General features: G+C 37.7%; 2 protein-coding genes across 17 annotated transcripts in view; one reads left to right on the top strand and one right to left on the bottom strand.

Annotated features, from left to right (window-relative positions):
• Positions 1-27396, top strand: part of LOC307119970 (NACHT, LRR and PYD domains-containing protein 3-like) — a 333135-nt gene that overhangs the window by 280680 nt on the left and 25059 nt on the right. The gene's annotated exons all lie outside the window — the stretch shown is intronic.
• The window catches only part of abi1a (abl-interactor 1a), a 94376-nt gene that overhangs the window by 49404 nt on the left and 17576 nt on the right, over positions 1-27396 (bottom strand). For all 16 annotated transcript variants that reach the window (XM_079806755.1, XM_079806752.1, XM_079806763.1 and 13 more), the window contains exon 2: positions 16735-16902. In XM_079806755.1, coding sequence (XP_079662881.1) covers positions 16735-16902 — 168 coding nt within the window. The remainder of the gene's footprint in view (positions 1-16734; positions 16903-27396) is intronic.

Below are 27396 nucleotides of genomic sequence, written 5' to 3'. Positions count from 1 at the left end.
TTTCGTTCTTCACATTTTACTACAAGTAGCCTATCAGTTCTGGAACATCAAGAGAAAACATGAAGATATTAGAAAACGATGCTTCTTTCCTGCTCGTGTCTTCCCTTTCAGCGCAAAGAGGCATGGCACGTCTGTGGGGAAATATAAACAAATTTTTTCTTTAACTAATATCTAACTTATATTTCGATTATTTACAGATATTTATTTAAATGTTTTACAGACTGTAGTTTGTTGTTTCACTGACGGAATTAGGCCTACTAAAATAAACACGCATGTTTGAGCCTTATATATACATTTAATTGAGGTAGCCTATATATATATATACACGTCAATCTCAATTAAATAGCCTACATTTTGAAAATAAAAAATATAAACGAATAATATATTTAACGAATATATAACGAATTTATATATATAGCCTAATATAGGCTATATATAAAAAAAAATATAGGCGTGCGTGCGTGTGTAGCCGCCTCCCCCAACCACCGCGGCACTGCACATTTGCACTGCTGTGTTATATTTCGTTCTCCCTTCTCTTTCTTTAATATGAAATGCTGTTTGAATTTCCAAGATAGAAACGCTTCTTGCCCTGGCTCTGTTGTTCAGTTCTGGCTCCATCTCTACCTCTAGCTCCCGCTGCCCCTCTTCCGACTCCATTGTGACTGATCACGCAAACCATGCATTTTTTCATTTTAATATTGGGGCGTTCTGAGAAATGCATTGAGTTGCCTTAATTTATTTAGAGAGTAAATAAACTCATGAAACAGAGAAGTATGGTTAATGTCATCCATTGATTTCAACAATGTAACTGTATTCTAAATATCAACTATTTAAATTTTAACTGTAACGGAATACAGTTACTCATAATATGTATTCTGAATACGTGATGCCGGTACATGTATTTCGTTACTGCCCAACACTGGACACGACCTATTAAAGCACTAAGACATGGGAACAGTATAGCTAACATTCACATTTGAATATTTATCGCAAGTCATATCGTCATCGCAATATTAAACAATGTTATCGCACATCGCAGCTTTTCCTCATATCGTGCAGCCCTACTTTGAATCCACACTGGGTCTCATTCACTAATAATTGCGTGGATTATCGTATTTGTACCAACAGGAGAACTTCTCACGAAAAATATCCGCCTGATTCACAAAACGTTCGTACGCACATTAATTTGTTCTTAATCTCGTTCTGATGTTAGTGAATGTGGAGTAGTCTAATTGAGCAGCTGCGTGCATGAGGCTAGTCATTTGCATAAAACACACCCAAATATCTCCATATAAGGTCTTTCCTCACATACTTTCCTTACAGTCTTTCGTCACACTTGTCAAACTTGCTGCTGTTCGCTGACGCGTTCTCACCCGGATCCTCGAGCAGTGCCAAGTGTGCCATTCTCACCAGTTTTCACAATAAACACCTTTTACACAGACCCAGATTACAAAGCTCTCATTGGCCAGCTGTACAAACGCGTATATCTGTTTTAATCAGAGAAACCTCGCAGCTGAACCTATATCGCAGATTTCCCTACTCTTTAACTGTATATGATCGAATGTATTTAAGATTAAATTGTATTATTTAATCATTTCATTATATAATTTTATGGATTATATAATACAATTAATGCAATCTACTTCAATGTAATTATAGTCATGTTAGGATGAAATATAACTTCTTAACACGATTATAAAGCCACAGAGTAAGTTCTTTTTTTTGTAAATATTTTTTTGTAAATTTAGAAAATAAATGACAACATCTTTGGTGAATTGCAATTTGTTCTTAAAATCGTTCGTTCCACGCATGCTTAGTGAAGGAGACCCACTGCGTATCAAATGGTATGCCTTGAATCTTGTATCTTACAACAGGATGCATAACAACATGAAGTGACTTCACACTGAGTACACTGGAGAATCGCGTGAAAGAGCCTTTACTGTGTTATTTGTCATTTAGTAGATCATTTCCCATCTTAAGAAATTCAATGTAAAGTTTCTGCAGGGACCTTCCTAGAGCAATGTCTTGCTCAAGGGTCTTTCACCACCCTCAGAAGATGACAAGAGGGTGCTTACTTTGATCATATTCACAAACTGCTCGACAGTAAAAGAAGGGTTCCTGCCAAACGTGCTTCTCTCTGCATGTCTGAGGTCAAAAGGGTGTGATCTAGTAAAAATATATGATTCTTGATACCTTTTATTCAAAACCACAGCAAAACTAGTATGAAATTGAACACATAAAAAAATATATATAAACATATTAAAACAATTAAATATAGCCCAAGTATTTGTCAAATAAATAGTAAATTAAATAAGCAACTACTATTAAACATTTTCAATTGAACCATTAGTAATATGAAAACAAATTACAATCAAAAGAACAAAGATATTAATTTAGTAAATAAAATGTAAAACAAAACTGCTTAACATGTAATGACAGTTTTCACTGCACTTTCACTTTTTATATATACTTTTAGATATGTTTAGGTTTAGATATTGCACATTAGCACTTTAATCCTGTCATACTGTGGTTGAGAAGCAAATCAGTAATTATAATAATAAGCATCTGCTATTCAAAATAATCATTTAAAACAAGGCAGCGGCTATTTGCACTAAGTGAAAACAGTGATGTATTCTATTTACACAATGTAAAAGTAGCAGTTCTTTGCAATGTGTACATAGTAATTACATGCTATTTATACTTTATTTTGACAGATACATACTATTTGTAATAACAGAGTGTAAATTATACTTAACACTTTAGAATAATGGTCATTAGTTAACATAAATGTATTTACTAACATGAACTATCCATGAGCAGTACATTTGTTACTGTATTTGTTCATCTTTGTTAGTTAATATAAATATAGCTGTTCATGGTTTGTTCATGTTAATTCACAGTGCATTAACTAATGTTAACAAGATTTTAATAATGCATTAGTAAATGTTGAAATTAACATTAAGAAAGATTAATTTGCACTTTATTTCCATTTTTAGAACATTTTCTTAATTTTTATTGAAAGTAAATGCCTTTCCGATGTGATGTATGATGGGGAAAAAGGAGAAGAGTGAGCTCGGCAAAAGGCGGATTCGAACCTGTGTCGATCGCGTTAAAACAGATCCTTAAGCTTATGCTTTACTGACTACCCCACTGCTTCTTTTTGGCCCAACCAGGCATTGTTAGGCAGAGCTAGTGCGAAAGTGTAAATAGACACTCTGTTAAAACAATGTCTTTGTATGGAAAGTAGCGTGTTAAGTTACTTGCATTATTTTGCAATAAAAAGTGTTGTCTTCTCATCACCATTTGAGCGAGAGCATTGGTTCTCTCTCAGAGAGAGAGAGCGAGAGAGAGAGCGAGAGAGAGAGAGCGAGAGAGCGAGAGAGAGAGAGCGAGAGAGAGAGAGCGAGAGAGAGCGAGAGCGAGAGAGCGAGAGAGAGAAAAAGAGAAAGAGAGAGAGAGAGAGAGAGAAAGCGAGAAGCAGCATGCATACAAAGATGGTTGAAATGGAAGTGCTAGGTTTATGTATATACCTAGAATATTTTTGGTTAATGTGTGTTGACATTAATAACGCGTTAAAAAGGAGCATTCAGACCAAGAGGCACATTTGACCTGATGTGCACGTAGCCATGCTATTACTGCATGTGCTATTCACAGGACACATAAGCACACAAGTGTACCGAAATTGTGGCAAGAACTTGGTTTTACTGAAGGGTTGATGATATATTTTAATTGTCTTACACGTTTTTTTTAAATCTACCAATTTCTTAGAAATTTACTATTTGAATGCATGTTGATTTTGAAACCTTGTAACTATTTGAGCAAAGTTTTAATTTAAATGACAATAAAAATGTCTTGTGGTGTAACAATCAAGTCAAAAGTAATAACATATTTTTGATAAACCTTAAACATATGTGAGAGTACACATCTTTATCAAGGTAATTTGAAACAAAATAATTGGAAATTTATTTAGTTGCACTTCATTTTACAATATATGGACTTAATATGTGCTACTGGCTATTATAATAAGTAAACCGCACATGCACAACAGAACTATAAAATAAAGTGCTACTACATTTAATATTAGTCACTGTCAAATGTATTTGAAATTTAATTGAAATTAAAAATAAAATTGTGGAGATGCTGACAAAATAGAAAGAGGCTTTGAAATTGGCCAGACAGACAGTTTCACTTCAGCATCTGACAGGAAAAAAGAAAAAAGTCATTTCAGCAGTTTAACGAAGCGACCCTGGGGTGGCATGGCTTCCGGAAAAGCCAGCTATGCACAAACAGATAGACGTGTTGTGCATATCTGTAGCAACAGTGGCCTGTAGCACACACCCAAAACAACACACACACACACACACACACACACACACGGTTCTACTTTCTGTGGTTATGTCAATAGGACTGCCATGCCAGCATTTAATAATAGTGCAAAACCACACGATTATTTCTGAAATGAGAAACGGACCACACCCTGATGTTTCGGTTGCTAGCCAAGGTTTTTTATTTTTTTATTCATTGTAAGAATTGGATCCCCACAGCAGGATAAATAGCTTGTGAACCAGCATTCGTAGCACATAACCAATACAATGCAGGAAAAAAACTAACAAGGCATGCAACAGAACATGTGGAACAGCTCTTTGTCGCACATCCAGTGCTTAACAGAAACACTTGGTGACTAAAAGCAAGAACGCAGCTCAGTTAGTTTTGACTGCAGCTCACTAACAACATTATGAGCACAGCTGAAGGGTGAGGACAGGCGCTCCCTTCACAGATTTACGGCTGTGTTATTCTCCATCTGGCTTTGGCTTCTCTCCGGCAGGGTGACCACGAGCATCTGAGAGTAGCTATCTCTGCAGCGAGCCAGATGAACGTTTGATGAATTGAGCAGCTTCTTCAAGAGTGAGCCTTTACTTTGAAAATGGTTGCAAAAGTACTAGGGGTGTGACGAGATCTCGTGCCACAAAATCTCGCAAGACTAAACCGTGACGAGATTTCTCGTCGAGGTGAAAAGCTGTCTCGTGTCATATTGTCATGACCTCATGACGGAGTGAGAAGTTAGGATAGAATATGCCAACGCTACGTTTACGTTTTTAAAATGTGCGGTCAGCTCCACCGCTCCCTATTCAGAACACACGATCGCGAAATTGAAAGTGAAAAATAAATGGGAGCGTGCATTCAAACGCGATTTCAATACGTTACCGCTGTTTGAAAGCGGCTCCCTTAGGCATGTAAATATCTCCCAAATATGAAAGCTATTTCGTTGTAACTATCTCTTAGCTCTGTATCACGCTTGAAGGAAAATGTGGTCTCTACCTTCAATATTGAGTACTTTGATTATGGTATTATGGTTATTGTTTGCACTTAGTATCTATGATCAGTTTGTGGGAAGGAGTTCAGTTAGGAGGTCAAAAGAAGCTCATGTACAGTAAGGTCTGAAGAGACGATCATACAGGAAAGAAGCCAGTCAGTTGATTTTTTGGGAAAACCTTTACAGTGCTTGTTGTCTTTTACTGCATATGATAATTTATACTCAGAAAGTAGAACTGAAATGACATTCATTACAAGATGAGTTAAAACATTTAAAATGCACCTGCAAACAATTTTTCAAGTCATGTATTTCATCATTGATGATTTCTTAAAAATACTATCATCAAAACATCTAAACCAGGGGTTTTCAAACTGTGGGGTGCGACACATTTGTGGGTCGCAGAGTGGGAAGAGGTGGGTCGCACAGTCACTTGGCAGCAGTTAAATGTACATTTCAGTGAATGACACACACACAACAAACATAGTTTAGTGTGGGGTTGCACAATATGCCAACGTTAAATATGAATCGTTATATTACTTAGTCAGTGCGATTTTCAAATTTAATTTAATTTATAAATGTATCAGCTTTGTGTTTCATGAAGCGCACGTGCGTGACTTGTTGTGATAACAGTTTTCAGCGTCTCAGAGCAGCTTCATTATTAAAAGGGTTTGAAATGAATACCTGTTTGAAAAATCAATTGTGGAAGGTCACTTACTAGGTTTACTCACTTTTTATATATGAGCGCACTCATACGCACTAGGGATCGACCGATATGGATTTTTTAGTGCCGATGCCGATACCGATTTTTTTTTATCAGCCGTAGCCGATGACCGATACGGGCTGCCGATTTTCTTGAGCCAATATTTGGAGCCGATACTGCTTTTGCTCCCTCAATTTACATCATAAAAATGACACAATGATCATGATGATAACAATTTAAAATTTAAAAAAGGAACATTTATTGAACTAAAAAAACAATATTGAACAAATAGTAAAAACAGGTGAGGTAGAACGAAAAAAAAAGAGTTCAGTGGTGAAAATAAATTCTGAAAATAAATATTTAAGCATAAATAAAATAATTACACTATTGCACACAGTATCAACAATCAAGAAGCATAAAGTGTACACTGACAGAACTATACTTAATTTTAAAACTATTTACAACCAAGTCATTTAATGGTTACACTCTAAAAAATGCTGGGTTAAAATTAACCCAAGTTGGGTTGAATATGGACTAACCCAGCAATTGGGTTGTTTTGACCCAGCGGTAAGGTAAAATGTTTGCTTAAAACAACCCAATTGCTGGGTTAAAACAACCCAATTGACCTATCGGTAAGCCCCTCCCATCGAAAGCCTCAGATGATTTGTTTGAGTGAAAAACTATGTAATAAACTTCATAAACCATCAGTAAAGTTTGGCCATCATTCGGAGGAGATATACGCTACATTCTGTGTCCAAAAACATCTTGGGATAAGGTTTTCACACTGACAGCTGTGCATTGTAAGATATAGCAACTCCGTTTGTTTGTCCGAGTTAGCAACAGTAGCTAAGGGGGGCGGGGCTTACCGATTGGACTAACCCAGCAATTGACCTTTCAACCCAACTTGGGTTATTTTTAACCCAGCATTTTTTAGAGTGTAGGTACACTTCACTTAATCTCTTGTAGAGCAACACCAGCGGTAATTCAGGAAAAAATCTCCCAATGCTCCACGTGAAACTTTCAACCTTTTACCATCGTGTCAATTCTCAATTGATTTTGATTACATATGCGCGAGGGAGGGAGAGCAAGACAGTTTGAAGACTGTGAGAGCTGCAGTGGACGCCTGTCTGTAAATAATGCACAGAAAAAAATATCGGCGAACGCAGCAGCCTTGTATCGACCGATGCCGATACACGTAAAAATTGCAAATATCGGCCCGATATATCGGCCTAACACTAATACGCACCGTCTGTGAATGTGGGACTCCTGTCTGTGAGACACACACAGCGCACCAAATCAAGTTCTCTTTCGCTCTTGAACAAACAATAACACACAGAATTAGGCTAAATTGTCCATTTTGTCGAGTATCCTCATAAGAACAGTCTTAAATTAATTAAATAACTTCTTAACTGAACTTAAAGAGTTGAGAGAAAATTAGATGCGCGTCAGATCCACGTCTGTGTAAATCAGTTGAGGCAGCAGAAACTACTCGGTTACTCTTCACATTATTTCAACATAGCCATTAGGAGGCTGTTTTAATTGTTATCAAAATTTTAATAATGTACCCCAAGTTTGTAAATCAGTTGAGGCAGCAGAAACTACTCGGTTACTCTTCACATTATTTCAACATAGCCATTAGGAGGCTGTTTTAATTGTTATCAAAATTTTAATAATGTACCCCAAGTTTGTATTGCAATTAAACTTGTATGTCATTCATACTATGACAAGGAAAATAAAAACTGCTCTAAAGAGAATTAACGCCTCCCACCCCCACCCCGCATTCATGCTTTAAAATTATTTTGGTGGGTCTTGACATAGATTATACTTGTCTAGGTGGGTCCTGGGATGTAAAAGTTTGGGAACCCCTGATCGATACTATGCATACAAGCCAACACAACTCAGTGGAATAGACCCGCTTAAAAGACCAGAATAGACTTAATAGACCAAGGGCCTGTACCATGAAGCCGGTTTAGCTGGCTAGCCAGATATGTTTAAGCTTAGTTTGTGCTAATCCTGGGTTTTAGGTACCATTAAAGTGGTTCGGCTTTTAGCCGTGTTCATCTCCTTAGTAACTTATGCTCCACGGCTAACCTGCTCCAGGGCAGGTTATGTTCTGGATAAGAGATCAAACTGAAATTGGACCAATCAGCTGTGAGCAAAGTAACACACCTCTGATGCAATAAAGCCACTCCCCCTGTTTCTACTCCAAATTAAAGGTCACTACATAGTAAATAGCTATTAAAGACTGGCTTTTAACAATGCTTATTTATAATAATAATAATTTTGAATGATTTAGATATCATTTATGTAATTATTATACCCTTAATTAATTACACATGTATCATTTTAGTTAATCAATCATTAACAGACACTTAGTTGAAATTAATATAAATAGCCTATATAAAAGGTCAAACAAATAAGGTCATTTAAAATCAATAAATAAAGCTATACAAATGACTACATGTGAGCTTAAATGTTCAATTCTCTCTACATATCAACTAAACTAACTTCATAACTTTGACTTGCATTGACGTATAGATTTTTCTTTAAGCTGTACTCGATTATAAACAGCTCTTTTCTTGCTGTGTAAATTTGTTTAAATTCCTAATATTTTTCAATCATGTAATATTCTGCAGAAGAGAGAAATGAATCTCGCTGCTTCTCTCGTGAGAAGTGAATCTCAGTTTCACTGATCCACAGCGTCTGATTGGCTGTTCACTACTGATGTCACAGCTAAACTCCTAAACTCAGGATCAAAGCCTGAGTTGAAAGAGAAAGCTGATGATCAGCATCATGGGACCAACAAAGCCTGAATAGATTGGTTTGGTTTTGTCAACTCGAAACTAATCCTGTGACCCTGAGTTTGTTAAACTACCATCATGGTACAGGCCCCAGCTCTATTGAAAATGGACTCTATGTGGACTATCTGACTCTAAATTCTCTCATACAAGACAGTAGGAAAATACACTAAGAAGGATTTAAGCTATCCAACAGTGAACAGCGAAAACAAGCATAATCTGCTGAAACAAATATAATCTCTTTTCACTCCTGTGTGAAAATAAATCGTGCACAAGGTTTTTATGCCCAGGTTAGAAACAATCAAGTGAATAACATCAGTGAAGTTGAGGAATCGATCCCTTCAACTGAGAACTAAAAAAATATACTGTGCCCTCAATGTCTCTCGCTCTTCTTCTACTTGCCAATTTGTGGGAGGGTTCCACTTCAGAATCAAACCACTGTAGGTCAACATCAGGTTACATGGATGGTCTAAACAGCACCTCGATGCAAGGAACTTGTTTGTGCTTTTCCTTTGCCAAATAGTCTTCCCACTGGGAAATTCATTGGAGAGTTGTCAAACTGCTCTCGGTTTCTCTAGCAGTGATTCTGGAGAGGAATAAGACGTTTTTGAGTGGGAAGCATGTTCCATTTGAGGTCTAGTTGGTCAGAGTTGGGAAAAGTCACACGATTGAAGGAACCCCTGCCCCCTAATGTAACCTACTTAATTATCACAATTCACACAATCTCCTTTCCAAATGACACATTTTGGCCCAACTTTATTGTCAGGAAACAGAGGGGGAGCAGGTCTTCCCTACAATCTCATCTCTGGAACTCCATTTCCTGTTTGGATTAAGCTCATCTGCCAAGAGCAAACCAAGGCATACAGGCAGGAGAGATGAAGACAGAGAGAGGCCAAAATAATTTGTAGTTGATCTTGCTAACTCAAAGTGGGGGGCTAAGTATTTTTATACTTCACACGCAACAACCAAGTATGTAGAACTTTCTTGCATGGCAGGAATTCTGTAGCCAAGTACCATACACTATAAACTTGCACTTTGGTGATAATTATTATAGATGCATCACAAAATAGAGCTTTTAGCTCACTTGAGGCTATGAACAAGTTGAGCACAAACTTTGCTGCATTGCAGACAACTCAGAACTTGAAATTCTCTAACCTCCTACTTAAAAATGTACGCAAGGACAGACATGGAACTTGTGAAGTTGGGATAGATCAATGAAACCCAACTTTAGTGAAATACAGGAGATGGTACGTCCTGCAGAGGTTTGCATAACATTAATTCAAAACCAGGCTTCATTCACCCCAAAGGAAGGCACATTTACACTGTCTGAAACGTTCATACCCGCTTTAGACTCAGACTCAGACTCAAAAAGGTTGGTCTGGAATACAGCATGACAGAAACTCTTTGAGGTCAAAAATTGGGAAATTTCAAATAAACTACTCATACCTTTCACTTTGTCTAGAATGCAGCATGACAGGAATGTTTCGAGGTAGAAAGAGGGAAATTAAGGAATATTCCCACCTCCAACTTTGTCTGGAACGCAGCATAAATGACAACATAATCGATACAACTCTCCAAAGCATCAACAAGTAACAACGTTAACAACCCTTTTTTTAATACCATATATCTAGTGGATAAACGACAAGTAACAAAAAGATGCAATGCGGGACTTGGGCCAGGCCCAGTTATGAAGGGGCAAGTTACTATATTATTAGTGGAAGACAAAACTTTTTTGTTCAGAAAACTCTGTAGTTGTAGACAGACAGTTACGGAGCGCCACAAACAAACAGCAGTCGCCTTTTACAGTCCCTCCAGAACCAAAACGTATGCGTTCACACCACCATAACCAAAATGACAAGATGGCAACCAGTGATGTTCTACTCGGAGCTGTTCACATCCTCAGACTCGGATTTATGTGTTTCAAGCCCATGTCAACACTATCAACGCTGAAATTAATCTGCAGCAGTCAGGTGGTACAACTAGAGCTCTGTAAGTTGTTTAGGTTCATTATTATTGTAAATTGCCTAAGGTAATTTAGGTCATTTAACGTAGTCTCATCTTGTGTTACTTTGCAGACTCTGCTGTGTGTGTTTACGTGTTTTGAAGGAGGCGTGGCATTAGAAAAGCATTCTGAAGGGAGGGTGGGGTCTGATGCTTTCAAAGCTTGCTATTGCTAGCCTCTCTGAAATGGAGAGTATGCATTAAACGTCACTTTCCTGCCGGAACACACCCAATCAGCCAGACTGAGTGGCAAAAGAGCTGCAGCTTGACTGGATTTAATTGGGGAAACTGCGAAAACTTGAGTAAAAAAACTGAATATCAGTTTAAACTAAAGGTTGGACTCGATTAAGTGTACCTTACAACTTAAAGATCCAGTGATCCATGGATATTGACATCCAGCCAGGAATCGTGTTTCCTGATATTTGTATGTGGGTGATTTCCAATATGAGATGGTAAATATTTAATTGATTGAATTTGTCAATTCAATTTATAACAATACAATTTATAGGGTATTATTTTACCGCAAAATTCAACATATTGAGACAATGATAACTGAAAATACACGTTTCACTGCCTGGATTCTGGTTGTTTCTGTGAATTGCAGCGATCCATTTGCTTCTCTTTTCTGTAGCTTTCAGCAGTCTGTAAAACTATACCTCAGATTTCTTGTTAAATCTATTTGTACAGTCAATCTCAAAGCTCTTTCCCATTTTAGATGTGTTATATGTGTTTTTCGTGGCATTCACGCTGAAAACCAATGCTTTGCCACTCAGTGGGTGTAACCGCAGTCACTTTGACCGATGGTTACGTCACATGCATACCCTCTATTGCCTTCCCTACCTTTAAGAGGAACATGTATCATTGTTGTGAGTTAATGGAAGACCAGTCGCTGATGGTATACTGTACACACTGAACCATTTCTAAGCATGCTGCTTCAGAACTCCACTTAGAGCTGACTTTAATTGGTCATCTCTGCAGTTCCTCAGATGCAACAGACAAACAAGGATTTACTTGCAGCTATGAAGAGAGAAAAAAGCAAAATGAGACTCATAGTGTGTTGCCAAGTCTTTAGCTGGCAAGACAAAGCGCTTAGTGTTCATAGTCTCTTAGCAGCCACTTCATGCACTGGTCTAGGTAGCAGCACTTCAGCCTCCCACGCTCAGGGTCAGCTCCAACAAGACATGTTCGTGATAACTCAAAACATTCAGTGTAGAGCTGTGATGAAAACATGAACTCCAGACCTGGCATGCTGGCCCATTAGTCTGCTGCACTGATGTTCTAATCTAATTTGGCCACATGCTGGCAGTGCGGTCTGTCAACGGAAGAGGGAAGAGTGAGAAATGCTGTAAAGACGGGAACATCCTCTGTCAGCAAAGCTCTGGGTGTGCCTCAGCTGAGAGATTAGAGCCACTTTATAGCCATTAGTCACCTTCCAGCAGTACAGGGAAGTCAAGACTGATCTGCGGCAATCAGCTCTGAGTCTACATGATTACAGTTTGTTTGCAGTGACTGCACTGAAATTGGGTCTCTATGACAGGGATGTCCAATTCTGCTCCTGGAGGGCTACTGTCCTGCAAAGTTTAGAAAGTTTCAAATTATCCTGGAGACCTTGATTAGCGGGTTCAGGAGTGTTTAATTCAACTGCAAAGGTGGCTCTCCAGGAACAGGATTTGACACTACTGGACTATGATGTTTGCTCAACTAAAGCCGGGCTCACACTACAGGAGTTTTAGGCCGATTTAGCCCTGATTTTCCCCTCCCGACAATCAGAGAAAAAAATCTTGTCGAGGAGCTCGATCGGTTCTGATGTTTGGCACAGATGATCTTGTAATGTGAGGCGTTCACAGATCGAATCTTGCACCTCCTGATCTGCTCTCTCACAAATCGGGGTAGCCCCAATCCTATCAAACAAGTTTGATATTTGAGATTTTAAATTGTGATGATTATGTCAGTTTTTTCACAATAGCCAATGAGAGAACTTTTGAAATTGCGACCGTGAAACAAGCTGCTGTGTGCGGGTCCGTTGAACAGCGGAGATGGCAGAATGGTGTGTGGAGTGTTGCAACAACACGTCTATTTGTATAAAGTGTCTTCAAAAACATGACAACTGTATGGACAAAGAGAAGAGCTTCCCAATGAGATCACACAAGTTGCTCGTCCTGGCATGATAATCTTAATAATATCTTGTAGTGTGTGATGCTCAAACATGTTAAAATCTTGTAGAGTGTGCATGTTTGAGATTTGACAGAAAAAAATCTGTGAAGATTCTCCTTATGTGAGTGATGCCACCAGATTTCATAATCGGGAAGGATTTAAAAAGTCCTCTAGTCTGAGCGCAGCTTAACAGTACACAACACACGAGCTGCCACTCATTGTTGATGTAGTGTGCAGTAGTAATGGACAATGGCACTTGATGGCATGGGTTGCAAATCCTGTGCAACAAAACCCACTATTGCCTCAGGCCTTGTCCACACGAATACATTTTTGTTTGAAAATGCATCTTTTTCCTTGCCATTTTGGCCTTCCGTCAACACTAAAACAGCATTTTTGTAAATGAGATAATTGAGCTTTTTGAAAATGCTTTCCTAAGTGGATAAATTTGAATACGCAGTTTTCGTGTTGTTTTGTGAACTGAAAACAGAGGTATTTGAAAATGATGATGCAGGTTTAGTCATGTGACGCATATTGAACCAATAGATATCCATGTTTATACCGGTATTGTGCTTATGTGCCATTTACTTATTTCACACTGTTGCTAAAGATATGTTTTGTACACTATTCTTATCACAGTCCTGCAAAGATGACAGAAAATGTACTCGCAATTGCTGTCCTGCAGCAAAACATGAGAGCAGTTGGATTTTAGACCAAACACATGGTGACAGAGCGATCTGGACTAGGGATGGAACGATTATTGGTTTCACGATAAAATGTTCTGACGTTTAGTAATACGTTTAAAATGTAATTTGTCATTAAGACAATGTTTGATTATCACAATTTTTGAAAACTTGCATTGTTCTTTGAATGAGAAGATGGCAGAAGGCAGTGACAGCTCCAAGGACCAAATTTGAGTTGTGGATAATATTGATAATCGTGATATGAAATTTTCATACCGTTCCATCTCTAATCTGGACGCATCAGTGAATAGTGAGATATTTTGGTAAATAAAATGATCTTGCCAGAAGAACTTGATAATATTTGTTCCAGCTGTTCCATCATCATTTTCCAACGTTTCAGTTTGGATGAGAAACTTTAGGAAAACGCTAGTGTGAACATAGAGTGTTTCGAAATAAAAACGTTGTTTTCAAATGTATCTGGCTTAATGTAGACATTAGGGCTGTCATTTTTGAGAAAAATCTAATTCGAACAGATATCAAATATCAAGCAATGTATTCGAATATCTACGAGCGCCCCAAAGACGTGGCTTAATGTACTAAGACACTGTTATTAAGAGACCAAACTCAGTAAACATAATAATAATAATAATAATAATAAGTTATACTATGTACAAAAAAATCAGATGAGCCCAGAATATGAACGCAACGTGTTTAATTCCACGTTAAGCGTTTTTCTCCCATAGAAAACCATTAGGCTATCAGAAAACGCTTAACGTGGCTTAATACGAAGACAGTGTTATTAAGAGACCAAACTCAGGAAACATAACAAAAATACTGTTCGAGAGAACTGCGTGTGCTTGGTTTGTTGACGAGTGCAGGCAGATCGCGCACACGGTTGTGATTATCATGGGAGGGCGCGCGCACTGCGCGGGCACAAACTAATTTGGATTTGAAATTATTTTATTATCTTGAAATACAGGCAAAGCATATGTATTGTAGATGATTTTGTACATCTACAATATACATGCATATATTTTTTATATATATTCGTTTGCACGTGACTGTTTAAAACCCGTGTTTAGACCCGTGTTCTCCCTTGTCCGACCCGACCCGCACCAGTATCTGACACAGTTAGGAAGTTTTTCACCCGTTTCAGCAATATTCGCGGGTACCCGTACCCGTGCGGGACTCTGCATGGCACTTTGAAAACTGGATAGTTTATTTATAGTTCGATTACGGATATTTCACGTCATGTTCGAATGCATATTCAAATATAGAATAAAAAGTGACAGCCCGAGTAGACAGCCTTAGAAATTCGCTGTGCTCTTTCCAAACTTTGTGGAAGTTTATTTACTTGAGGTTTTTTGTGTGTAGGTCAATTGTGATGCATCACTAAACAAGTCCTTCCCCCACCTTTAGTACAACATGCTACAACAGAAAGCTTGCTTTACAGACAGTACCCTGTTTTCGACATAACTGTCCTATTATTCTCATCTCCATCTTTGGAGAGAATCATGATTGACACTGTAAGTGGAGGGTGTGTGTGAAGAGCTGGACGTGAGAACAGGCCTCTGTTGACCCTCTAAATAAGCCTGTCTTACAGCCATTCATAAAGCCCACTGTGATTCCCAGACACGCATATGAATGGAGACGAGACATGAAAATACGCTCCACTGTACGGCAATTAATCCCATCAACATCTGCTCATTAAAGTTCTAATGTGATTGGCAGATTATATCAGTTGAATAATTCTGGGTTTAGCACTTTACTGTGGGCAGTGTTTGTGCTATCAGGGTGAGAAAGACAGAATTGGCGTTTGTCAAATAAGAGATCTAATTTTGAGATTATTCCGGTGGTTGAAGATCTTGTTGATGCTGTCATAGGAAGCTGAACTTCCCCACAGTTCTGAGTGATGGACAAAAAAATGGCCTCCAAAATGGCAACAAACTATATTTTCAAACATCAACGTTTTATTCATCGTTAAGCTCTTTTCAAAAGCCTGGTGACATGCCTTCCTAAACAGCACCAAAGATGCACTACTGATGTGAAAGTGGCTGAAAACAGTCAGCAGAATATTATACTACTTTCTAAGACACCTTATTTTGAAGAGAAAAAAAAAACCTGCATGCATGCATCCAATTCAATACCAGAATGAGCTCAGTGAAAAGGCTAAACATTTAGTCAAGGGATGCAGAAAAAAACTATTCAGACATGGACATTTTGCCCAATTTTTGAGTGTTTTATGTACTTTTAGATTTACAGTAGCATGCCGTTAGCTTAGCAATATGCTAACTTCAGATTGAAATAAATAGTAAGTCGAGTTGCTGCCTATGAAGAGCATTCTAGATAAGTCACTTTTGAGATTATATGACTGTTAGGACCATAAAAGATCATAATGCAGTTCACTATTCTGGAAAAGAGATAAAGTCCTAAGCTGAAGTTAATGATGAATCCGTGTGATTATCTAGTCCTGATGAAAGTAACTACAGTTACTTGCTACTCTGATAAACTTACCTTGATCATTCAAACCATTCAAAATAATATATAATACCATGATCGGAATAAACACACTTCTCCTAAATAATAGTTCTCCTATTCTGTGATGGTATAAAAATTATATTCACATATCTAAAGTAGGGATTGGCTGTATGATGAAAATCTTATATGACGCATATGTCAACAATATTATAGAAGAAAGACTAGTGTTGTTCTAAATATCAACATTGCTGTCTTATGGGCATAGGTTGCAGGGCTTTTTATTGCCACCAGCAAATAGTGGGTTTGGTTGAAGCCTGTAATGACTTCAGCAACTAACAGCACCATATGGAAGTGGGATGAGGTTTACACAAGGACTCCGTGGGAGAGTTTTACATCTCCATGATGATTGCATAGAGACGCATACACGAAGAAGAAAGAGAAATGGAGGGGAGAAAAAAAAAGAGGTGAACAAAAACAGATATTAACAAGTCAGTCACTGTGAGAGACAGACAATACTTAATGAAAACTCTAGACAGACAAGGACAAAGCAAGGGAAATGAGATTGAGAGAGAGAGCAAGAGAGAGATATTAAAAATAAAAATTTCTGACCTGAGATATGTGGTTAATGGAGGACTCCATCCTGCGCAGCTGTGAGGCCTGGATATCCAACAACTGCAGGACATTGTTGGCTAAGGCATTGATCTGATAGGCCACGCTCGCCAGGGACTGGGTGGTGTAGGCTTTGGTCTCCTCCAAGGCTTTCCTCTTATCCTGTGCCTGCAGGTCAAGGTCAGAAAAAAACATTTAAATTCACATTTTCACAATAACAGCAAATGTTCCAACCTATACACAATCTCAGGCTTAGACAGCACACCCACGGACCGTCTGATATACAGTATGCTGCAAACAAAAATAACTGGCTAAAATCATGCCTGGTTTCTATGTAACTTCTGGAAGACTGCACAAGTTTTTTAATCAGTCTGGGGAAAACAAAATCACGTTTACAAGGTACCAGAATGCATTAAGATTATGCTACAGTAAGCAAAGTAATGGTCAAGTCACATGATTTGACAAAGTTTGCAGCGTATTCATTCGAGTTTGCTGAGGTAGTTAGCGAGCAAACCTAATGTGACGTGTACCTAATGCTACAGTATTGCCTGGATAAGCTACTGCCTTGTAAAGTGGTCTGCTGCTGTGGTATCTATCTTTAATTTCCATGGGTGGTTCTTGGATATTGTAATGTGGAATGTTTACAGATTCACAATTTTCAACAATCCAGTGGTTTTCAACCAGGAGGTCGGATAGGTTAACATTATTTAAAATAAGCCAAACGAGTTAAAAACAACTATTTTTTCTTTTAATTTACACCGTCAAAAACATTTTTCTTTGAAGAACCAGCCTTGCCTTTGAATTATATTGTGGACAGTAGGGGGCTTGTAGTCTAAATGGCTGAGATCCACTTAATCTTTAATCTTAATCTTAAAAACAAATAGCATAACATCACACATTTCAAAACAAAGTAAATAAATGAAATTAAATTTGTCACAATTTACCCTAGACTGCAAAACACCTAGAAATATAATTGCATGAATATTTTTGTAACAAATAATATTAATCATAATAATACTATTATCATCCGACAATTCAACATAAAAAATAAATAGTATTGGAAAAGCATATATACACTGCTCTTATCTTTCACTGCATCGTGCTATCTTAAAAAAAACTTGCAACTTCTGAAACAAACAATGACATATGGCCTTAACCATAACCGCAAAGAACCGAAACTCTGTTTTTAAATGTGGTATTTTCTCAGTTCTCAAATTGGCCTACCTCTGAGGTAAACCATGATCTCACTGAGGTAAACTATCACTCATGCAAGGCCTTCAAAACCTGACACACTTTACCAAAGCACCTGCAGCGAGGAGGGAAACATGCTCTGCATTTCAATAATGCAAGTCTGTTTGTACTTTTAAAAAGTTACTGTCCTCACCAGTGCCCGAATTTGGGAACACAATATACGGTTTCACAAGCTAGGAGCTGATTGAGTTGCAATACATGAACATACACCAACATTTACATGTACACAGGGACTACAGCTCTACAGGCATTCCCCATTGTGTGGTGAAGGTATTCAATAATTTTGTTTTACAGATGTTCCACAGAAAAATGGAAACACAGCTGTTCTCTGGTCAAAAGTCATGCTATTTAAGTTTGGCAAGAGCAATGTACATTACACTAGAGATGCAATTCCAAGAGTCTTGCTTTAAGAAGCATAGAATTCACATTAGAAAAGGTTGGGGCCTACACTAGCCTACACAGTATTTCAGGGCACTCAGTTAGAAAACCAACTCAAAGCTGAACATTTTAAACCCTGTCCACATGTTCAGACTTCATTTTAATGGTGCTGAACAAGATGTGCAAATAGGATCCAACATTCTCCACAGACAACTTAATAGGATTGAATGTGCCATAAAGGCAGGTTGTTTTCTCGTATCTCTTAAACAGAACATTTGGCCCATTTCCAGTCTAGATGCATGGTGCTGTTATCAGAATCTGTTGTTATTCTGCTTTATGGCTGTTGATTGAATTTTACTTATGATAAGTCTGTAAAATCTCATAGTCCACATCTGGCTAACAAATGTACATAAGTAGATATAGGGCAGATATAGAAGGGAATTTTTATGGTTTGAAGAAAATGTCAGTGGTGCTTGCCCATGCAAATGTTTCCATGATAACTGTGACTATGCCATATTAATGTCTTCAAATTATAAAGTGATAAAATATTTTTTCTGCATCAAGGGTTAAATAAAAAACCAGGAGAAAAAAAACTTAGCATTGAGCCCTGGACGTTCTGCTTAATATTTTTGTGGAAACCATTACACATTTTTTCATGATTCTCAGATTAGTAGAAAGTTCAAAAGAACATCATTGATTTAAATTAGAACTGACCCCAAAGTTTCAAAGAACAAATTTAGATCTTGACAATCTTATTTGTCATTGGCCCATGGATCTGATTCTTCAAGACACCAGACTGTGGGAGCTGATAAGGCAAATGTGTGTTAGCAACAGAAATGGCCTTGTCAGTAACAGGAGTCATTTATTCTGGTCCAGCTGTTACATTTCTTTCCATATTTGCTCTGACAAAAACATCAATAACCTTCTGGCCTTGTTGTGGGACCCACAATGCACCAATCCCATCAAGGCTAAACAGGCAGGTCTTTGGAAAAACAGCTTTATCTGAAGGACATTTCACACAGATACAATGTTTGATTGGCATCATCAGAAATCTCCAAAAACTTCCCACGAAGCAAGAACGGCAAACTCCCAGAAGACAAAGGCAACAATCTCTCTTTATCTCTTCCTCGGTCACAGGACTGAGATAAGGAAAGGCAGAAGGTGGAGAGGAGAAAGGCAACACTTCCTTGTTGAACAATAGGCACAAAAAAAATTCTTATGGTCATAAAGAGTCTTAAATATCTTTAATGGTATAACGAAAGTCTTGATTAACATTTTAAGAGGTCTTAAATGTGGGGCCAGAAAGCAGGAACCACAATAAGGTTGAATAAAAACATTAACCTTTAAAAGATTTTAAGTGAAAACTTCAAAATTATTTTACTAAATAAATACGAGCACTACATGTTCGAAAAAATGAAAACATGGCGCTGTTATACGTTCCAAGCATGCAGTTTCAGAACAGTTCACAATCAGTAAAATACTGCACATTTCTACCAAGCTAATGCTTATGATCTTGATGAATTATGACAACGTTTACCATATGGTGCTTGTACTGTAATGTTTTAGATAGTTCGAAGATATTTAAGATATACGTTTTTTATATGTTTGAATGTGCAGCTAGAAGCATTAAAAAGACTACAAAAAATTAAAGCTTTTTACTAGTAAATGTCCTCTCATATCCTTTTAAGGAAAAACGAATAAATTAATTATTGCACCCTTAAATTCTTTATGCACTCTTAATTTTTTCAAATGAGGGGAAAAAAAGTAAGCGCTGTCAAGTCCTGTAACTACTACACAATTAACACCTTAAAAAAGAAATTTCAGCAATTTGTTGGTGGTCAAAGATAATATCATGTAAGTCAGTGTGACGTCTATTGACAAGATAAGATCAAGCATAACAGATTTATTTGACCAATCACAAGGCCAGACGAACATACCATTACAAGTAACCACTGCAGTCCTTTATCTTTAGTTTAATCTGAACCCAAAACATTCTTTAACCTTCATCTCCACAACTTCCATGAAACGAAGGATAGGGTACGTAGGCTGTTCCTGCTTCTGAGTTCACAGGAAGGAAAAGCCTACGTTTCCTCCCTAGAGAAGAGTCAGAGTATCAGGAGAGGAGCTCCACCCAACACACTGGTGGAGACCACAGGAAGGAACAGTAGCTCTTTTGGACACTTTTGTTGGACATAATCAGCTCTGAGGCACGGTACGGTCTTGGACGGTGGCGCCAAGTATCTTGGCATATTTGAAACTAGAATTAATTCCTTTCTGGCCTAGAAGAACAGAACAGAACAGTCTGTGATGTGCACTCAGTAAAACACTCAAGGTTTAGCTTACATTGAGTTCATCATCATGCTGAAGAACAAGTCAAAACACTCTCCTCTTCGAGAGCAGAATGTGGAGGTTTGTTTGGATTTCCTGTAGTGCTGACAGCCCAGCTCACGCTGCTCTAACACATATCCTGAGGGAAATGAACTTGGAATATCAGGTGAAAAAAATGCCAGGAATGTCCCTTATTAACACTGCGTAACCCTCATGAAGACTCTACCTCTTCCTGTCAGGAGAGCAAAGCAGAGGAAAAGGGATTTGACACATCTAAGAGTTTGTGTTTGCGAGTGTAGTGGCATTCCATTACCTCGGCTATGAGACAAGCATTGTTATCCTAAATTTGTATCCTGGTTATCCAACAACTTATACATTTATTAGTATTAGTATTTTTTCTTAGTCACACCGATCATTTCACATCACTCAATGATTCATCCACTGACTTGTTGGGGTTTTTGGAGTGTCAACATTCTAGCGCCTATTCACCTGACCTATATGGACACACAGAGATGGATTATATCTCTAAAAATCTTTGTGTATTCAACTGAAGAAAGAAAAAAAAAATACATACATACACTACATCTGGTCATGACGGAAAGTAAATGATATTTCTTTTTTTAGAATATCAATTTAAGACCTAAATTAGTCATTCAGACAACCCACCAACTAGTCATAAAAAAAAATTTTACATTTAGCATTGTGCTTAAGGCCAGTTCACACTGCCCTAACAAAAATAGATTTAGAATGTCAGGAAAAATACGGTCATTTTCACACCAACTCAACAAACACCAACAGGGTTTAACCACACTGACTCAAACAATTTGGTATTCATTAAGGTCGTGTGAACTAGGCGTTAGGGATGAAACGGTATGGAAATTTCACATCACGATTAGAGTTACCCAAATAATCACGGTTATCAATATTATCACGGTTTTGTTCAAATGAGATGAAAGTGTTCAAAAAGAACAGATGCACGCACTTAAAACATTTAAACTAGTTTTATATTTGAAAATCAACAAACAACAAATAAATAAAAGCAGCTCTTTGCACTTTTTAAAGGAAGATTCTATTCTGTGGGATTTACTTCCTTATAATGGCCGTCGTCAATAGCAACGCATTAATAATAATTTGGTGTAAATATAATCTCTAATATTATGTTTGATGAGAATATTGCTTGAGAATATATTTACAGTGTTCAGCAATGATGCATTAAAATCTAGCATATTTTGTGTAAGAGCCCAAACAGTATCCTAGTGAAATAATGAATATCCATATTTTCATGATTTGACTGTTTATTTGATTAAATATCAAAAGGTGTGCATCATACCTGACACCTAGATGAACACTTTACAGTCAGTTTTATGACTGTCATTCTCTTCAAATGCTGAAGTTTGAAACTTGTATAACGTTACCAATGTTATGTGTAACTTTAGAGACGGTCCCTAAATTCGCCAACTTAATGGCAGTCATATCAGATGCGCACATGGATGCGCTGTGGTTCTGCTGTGTTTGTTTGAAACTATTTTCGCTGTTGAAATAGAACAGAAACAGTCAACCACGGTATGATGAGTGAATCTCCTGCGTACAACGCACATTTATCTCTGCTTTGAGAGCAGATTTCAGCGAGTGAGAGCGGCGCGCGCTCTGAACAAAACTCCGACTAATCTGAACGCCTCTGATTTTGAGACATTGCATTCATAAACTCAATATAAACACGTGTGATTGGTTATAATGCGCAACGCGATTATAACAGATGGCTTTTGAGAAGACCATAATAAGTTCAACCGCCAAAGTGTCTAGTGTGCAGCCGAAATAACCGCAAATGGTGGTTGTTAATGTCAAGCCCTGATTATCCCTTAAATGTCACCTTAGTCTTGTCTGAATTTGTTCGTTCGCTTCATGTTATTATTTCCCAGACGTAGTTTTGGTATTGAGGTCAAAGTCCACTTGCCTTGGATTCGCAGATTTGAAGTGTTTCCCTCTATTACAGTGACTTTCTTCTGGCATGTTATGCAGACAGGGTGACCATCTTCGATTAAGTTTCCCTCAGGACTTTTGTAAAAGCCAAAATATGACCACACCTCAGATTTGGTCCTTTTAGAAGTCTGAACAATCCCCCGAGTGCTGTCACTGCCTTCCGGCATTTCTTCTCATTCAAAAAACAGCGGTGCGTTGCGCCAGACTGACGCTGACTGGACAAGATTTACCGCGAGTTTTCAAAATCGTGATAATCACACGCGGTTTTAATGATAATTAAATTTTAAACGATATTACTAATCGTCACTAAATTTTATCGTGGTTTATCGTGAAACCGATAATTGTTTCATCCCTACTAGGTGTTTATGACATTCTTCTTTCAGATGAATAAAATCTGATTTATATTAAAGTCCTGGCTCTTCTAATTTTTATAATGGCAGTGACTTGTTGGGTCATTTTTGAATAGAGGTTGACCGAGATATATATATATATATATATATATCTGTGTTTAGTAGCGCTGATTTTAAGTCAGGCATGTCCGCAGGCAACCCTGGATTATTGGTGCGGTGGAACTGTCGGGAACTGGCGTAATGCTACAGCTGGTTGAAGGTTTGCTTACTTGCAGTTAACTTTAAAGCTGCAGTGTGTAACTTTTTGCGCTCTAGCGGTTAATAAACAGAACTGCAGACGTCTTGCGGAAGAACATTGCAGCCGGAGCTACTTCTCTCTGTTTATGTCTATGGCGAGTCACGCAGGGACTGTGCTCCTCTGCAGCGGTTCCTACCAGACCGGTCTGAAATAGTCCCAATATAAACACTTATTATAAATGTACCATAATGATTCAGGGTAAGACAAAAACACGGTTTGGAAAATGGATTCATGTTGCACAATTGCCCCAATGTTATAAGTTCTGTTTTATTTTTCCTGTAGCGTGATGAGGGCGAGGGCTACTTTACAGTGTTAATTTCGTTGATGAATAATTTGTCAATTTTCGTCAACGACCTTTTTTCACTGACGAAAACTAGACGATAACTAAATAAAAACTAGTGTTGGATGACAAAAACTATAAAAACGAGACGAAAATGTTAGGGAGGGACGATTAGGGAAGAGATCCAGTCAGAACTGATATCCTGTGTAACAGATGCGCACATTTGATTTGAACGTGCTGATCTAACAGCTGGAGAACACACAGCCTACAGGCTCACGCATCCCCAATACAGCGCTCCAGAGCGGCTCAATCAATGAATAGCGCACATTTATGCCAGGCAATTGTTTATGAACTAATGCTGATGAATAATGACAATGTTTACTTTACGATGTTTATATAGTAATATGTTTTAGACTGTTGTAACAATGCATATTTTATCTCCGTCATCTGAACTTGAATGAGCTCCTGCAACTGTAAGGCACAGACATTTCAAAATAAGAGTCAATGTGTATTTCGAACTTGTTTGTAATTAAAAGTCACACATTATATATTCGTTTTTGTACAATAAACTGTAATTTAATTCCCATTTATGAGTTTCTTTCTTCTGCTGAACACAAAAGATATTTTGAAGAATGTTGGTAACCAAACAGTTGAAGGACCCCATTGACCTCCATAGTATTTTTTTTCCCTACTATGGAAGTCAATGGGGTCCATCAACTTTTTAGCTTTTTAGCCATATTCTTCAAAATATCTTCATTTGTGTTCAGCAATTCATACAGTTTGGAACAGCTTGAGGGCTATTAAATGATGACAGACTTTTAATTTTTGGGTGAACCATCCCTTTAAAATTGAGGGAAACAACAATGAGTCTTATTCAGAGCCTTCTAGAGAGTTCAAAGTGAGTGTCCGTTGTGTCAATTCTTTCAAGCAAAAGAACAGATGGAAGGGAAGGCCAAAGAAGCAGCGTTGTAATTACAGGCCTCTGATGGCTCTTTAATCTGTAATCGCCGTGTCTGATCACAGGAAGGGGCATTTTAGAGCGCTTCCCACCCAAGCGCAAGCTGGTTCGCAACACCGCCTGGGTGAAGGGACAGCTGAGGATCTCCTCCAGGAAAAATAATGAGTATTTGTAGGATTTACTGATGTGGCTTTGCTAGAGGATGCCAGCGAGAAAAGGATTATGGTCTTGTGGCGTAATCTAGGTACTGGCATGAGCAATGCTAACGCCACTTTCCAGGACATATGTTAGCCGGAGCTGAGCTAGTGGTGGTAAAGTCTCGTCTCTCCCATGATAACTGCACTATCCTCTGACCTCGATTCTGTAAACAGAGACATCTGGGGGGGTTATTGTGTCCATTTCCATGGCGACCCTCAATGACATCCAGGCACAATTTAAGCATACAGTGGCCCTAAAAAGTAGTTGGATGCTTAAGCCACATTTAAATATTTAAATGCATGAATATCATTGCAGTAGACCACAGTTGTGAGACTGCAGTCAAATCTTGGTTAAATATATAGGAATAAAATGTGTCTCTGAAGTTTTGTAAAAACTCCAAACACATACAATTTACTACAGTTTCCATCTTAAATGAACACTAGTGGCAGTAAAACAATGATAACTTTTATTCCTTTTCACACAAATTATGATTAGGGATGCTTGGTATACCAGTACAGGTAAAATACCGGTATATATTATTTCAAACGGTACAATATCATGATTTTGCTCATTTTGGTATATGCTGCTGTTCCAAAGGGTGTAACGGTACACAAAACTGACGGTTCGGTACATACCTCGGTTTTGAAATCACGGTTCGGTACGGATTCGGTACAGCAGTTTTACAAAATTGCTTTCTATTCATTTTTATTCAACAGTGGTTTAATGAAAAAAAATTGTGTCTGTCCTTAAATGAACTCAGTTAAAACTAAAGTTTCTTAAAGATAATGCTGTAAACTATATAGGGAGCCCTTACTTACATATATATTGCTATTAAAGATTAACAACAAAGCCCAAACTATTAGCCTAAATTAATTTGCTATTTATTTTTAGATATAATAATCAACACTCATAAGCTTCACATAAGGCAGTTTTTGCATTAACATCTAAATCTAATTATTATTATTTTTTCTCCAATTCGTTGTTGAAATAATCATTTAGTGGCTGTAATTTTCATGACAGGTTTATTTAAACATACATTAAATAAACAAGACATCACTAACAGGCTAAGTAGTATATAATGAATATATATATAGGCTAATATAACAAATATATAGGCTAATATAGGGCATGTATTCAGTGAAAGAGTTAATCTCTCAAGTGAACTCACAGCAGTCACGTCACATTATAGAGCGTTAAAACGGCATTTATCGTTTGAATTTCGTGATAAAATGGACTGAATACTCAATAAGTTCGTGTGGGAACTCGGATTGAAGTGTGTTGCGCGCTTTAAACAAGCCGACTGTTAACTGTTAAAGATTGCATTCATAACCATTCGGTACACGTGCGCACCGTACCGAAAGCCCTGTACCGAAACAGTTCAATACGAATACGTGTACCGTTACACCCCTAGTGGCAGTGCGCTACCCAAACTGACGTGAAACCGGCAAATGTGGCAACATAGAATAAAATGAATACAGCAGTTAAATCTCACTCAACACGACCAAAGCTAATCAGTAAAGAGAGTAGACGTGAAATTTGGAATTACTTTGCTTATAAAACTGCTGAAGAAGAACCATCAAACCTTGCCAAACATCTGTCACTTGCCATTCCTGTCTTGTACAAGACATTTAGAGATCGACAGGTGAGTGCATAATTCAAACGATCTAATATTTTCTTTTAACACTGATTTACGCACATACATAAGACCGTATCGTTTAAATGTATAACGAAATCTCCAGCGTTCGATTTCAACCAGTGATGTTTAGATTTCATATTATTTGCACGCATACTATTGCACTATTTACATTCGCGAAAGACACAACCAATGTTTATGTGACTTCTCACTAAAGATGGAAATTTTTGACATAATTAAGACAATTCTTGACTAAATGAAAACTTCATTTGGAAAGCGCAAGCTCTTTAAGGCCTGTTCACACCGGGACGATTTTCTCGTGCGTTTATTGCCTATGTTTAATGCCTTGTGACTAAACAAAGGGCGCCAATGTGAGTGTGCATACCGACGCACAAAACGGCAGGTGTAAAAGCATCATTTAAAAAAAAAAACACTGTGGGTTCGTTTTTTTGTTTTGACGTGGCGCGTTAAAAACTGGCCAACCAATGAGAACGCCACTTTTGTTCACGTGCCTGGAGCTGCTGAAGTTACAGTAAAACACGACTTGGTGGCGCTCAAGCACAAAACGGTCTTGCCGAACACACAATGATACGACGAAGAGAAAGTAAGTAAACAAAGAAGAAGATGAACTGCTAATTAGAGCTGCAACTAACGATTATTTTTTCTGTCGACTAATCTAACGATTATTTTTTCGATTAGTCGACTAATCTAACGATTATTTTTCCAGATTAATCTTATTATTCTTTTTTACTGATTATTGTATTTCAAAGAGGGTAGTGAATTTGTATATTATTTTAACATGAAATCAATGAATGATGACAATATTAATTGTATTTCAGGAAGGGTAGTGTACATAGTAGGGTAGGCCTATGCCATTTTATAATGAAATATATGAACACAAGAAGCTTTTTAAACATAATATATAATGATACTATTCATCATAAAATGTATACAGAGTAAGCCTAATTAGGAAAAGTTGTTTACTATAGTAGTTGAGTATGATTTACT

The sequence above is a fragment of the Gobio gobio genome (genome assembly GCF_949357685.1).
Source record: "Gobio gobio genome assembly, chromosome: 23".
NCBI lineage: Eukaryota > Metazoa > Chordata > Actinopteri > Cypriniformes > Gobionidae > Gobio > Gobio gobio.
This window is presented reverse-complemented; position numbering and strand designations above follow the sequence as displayed.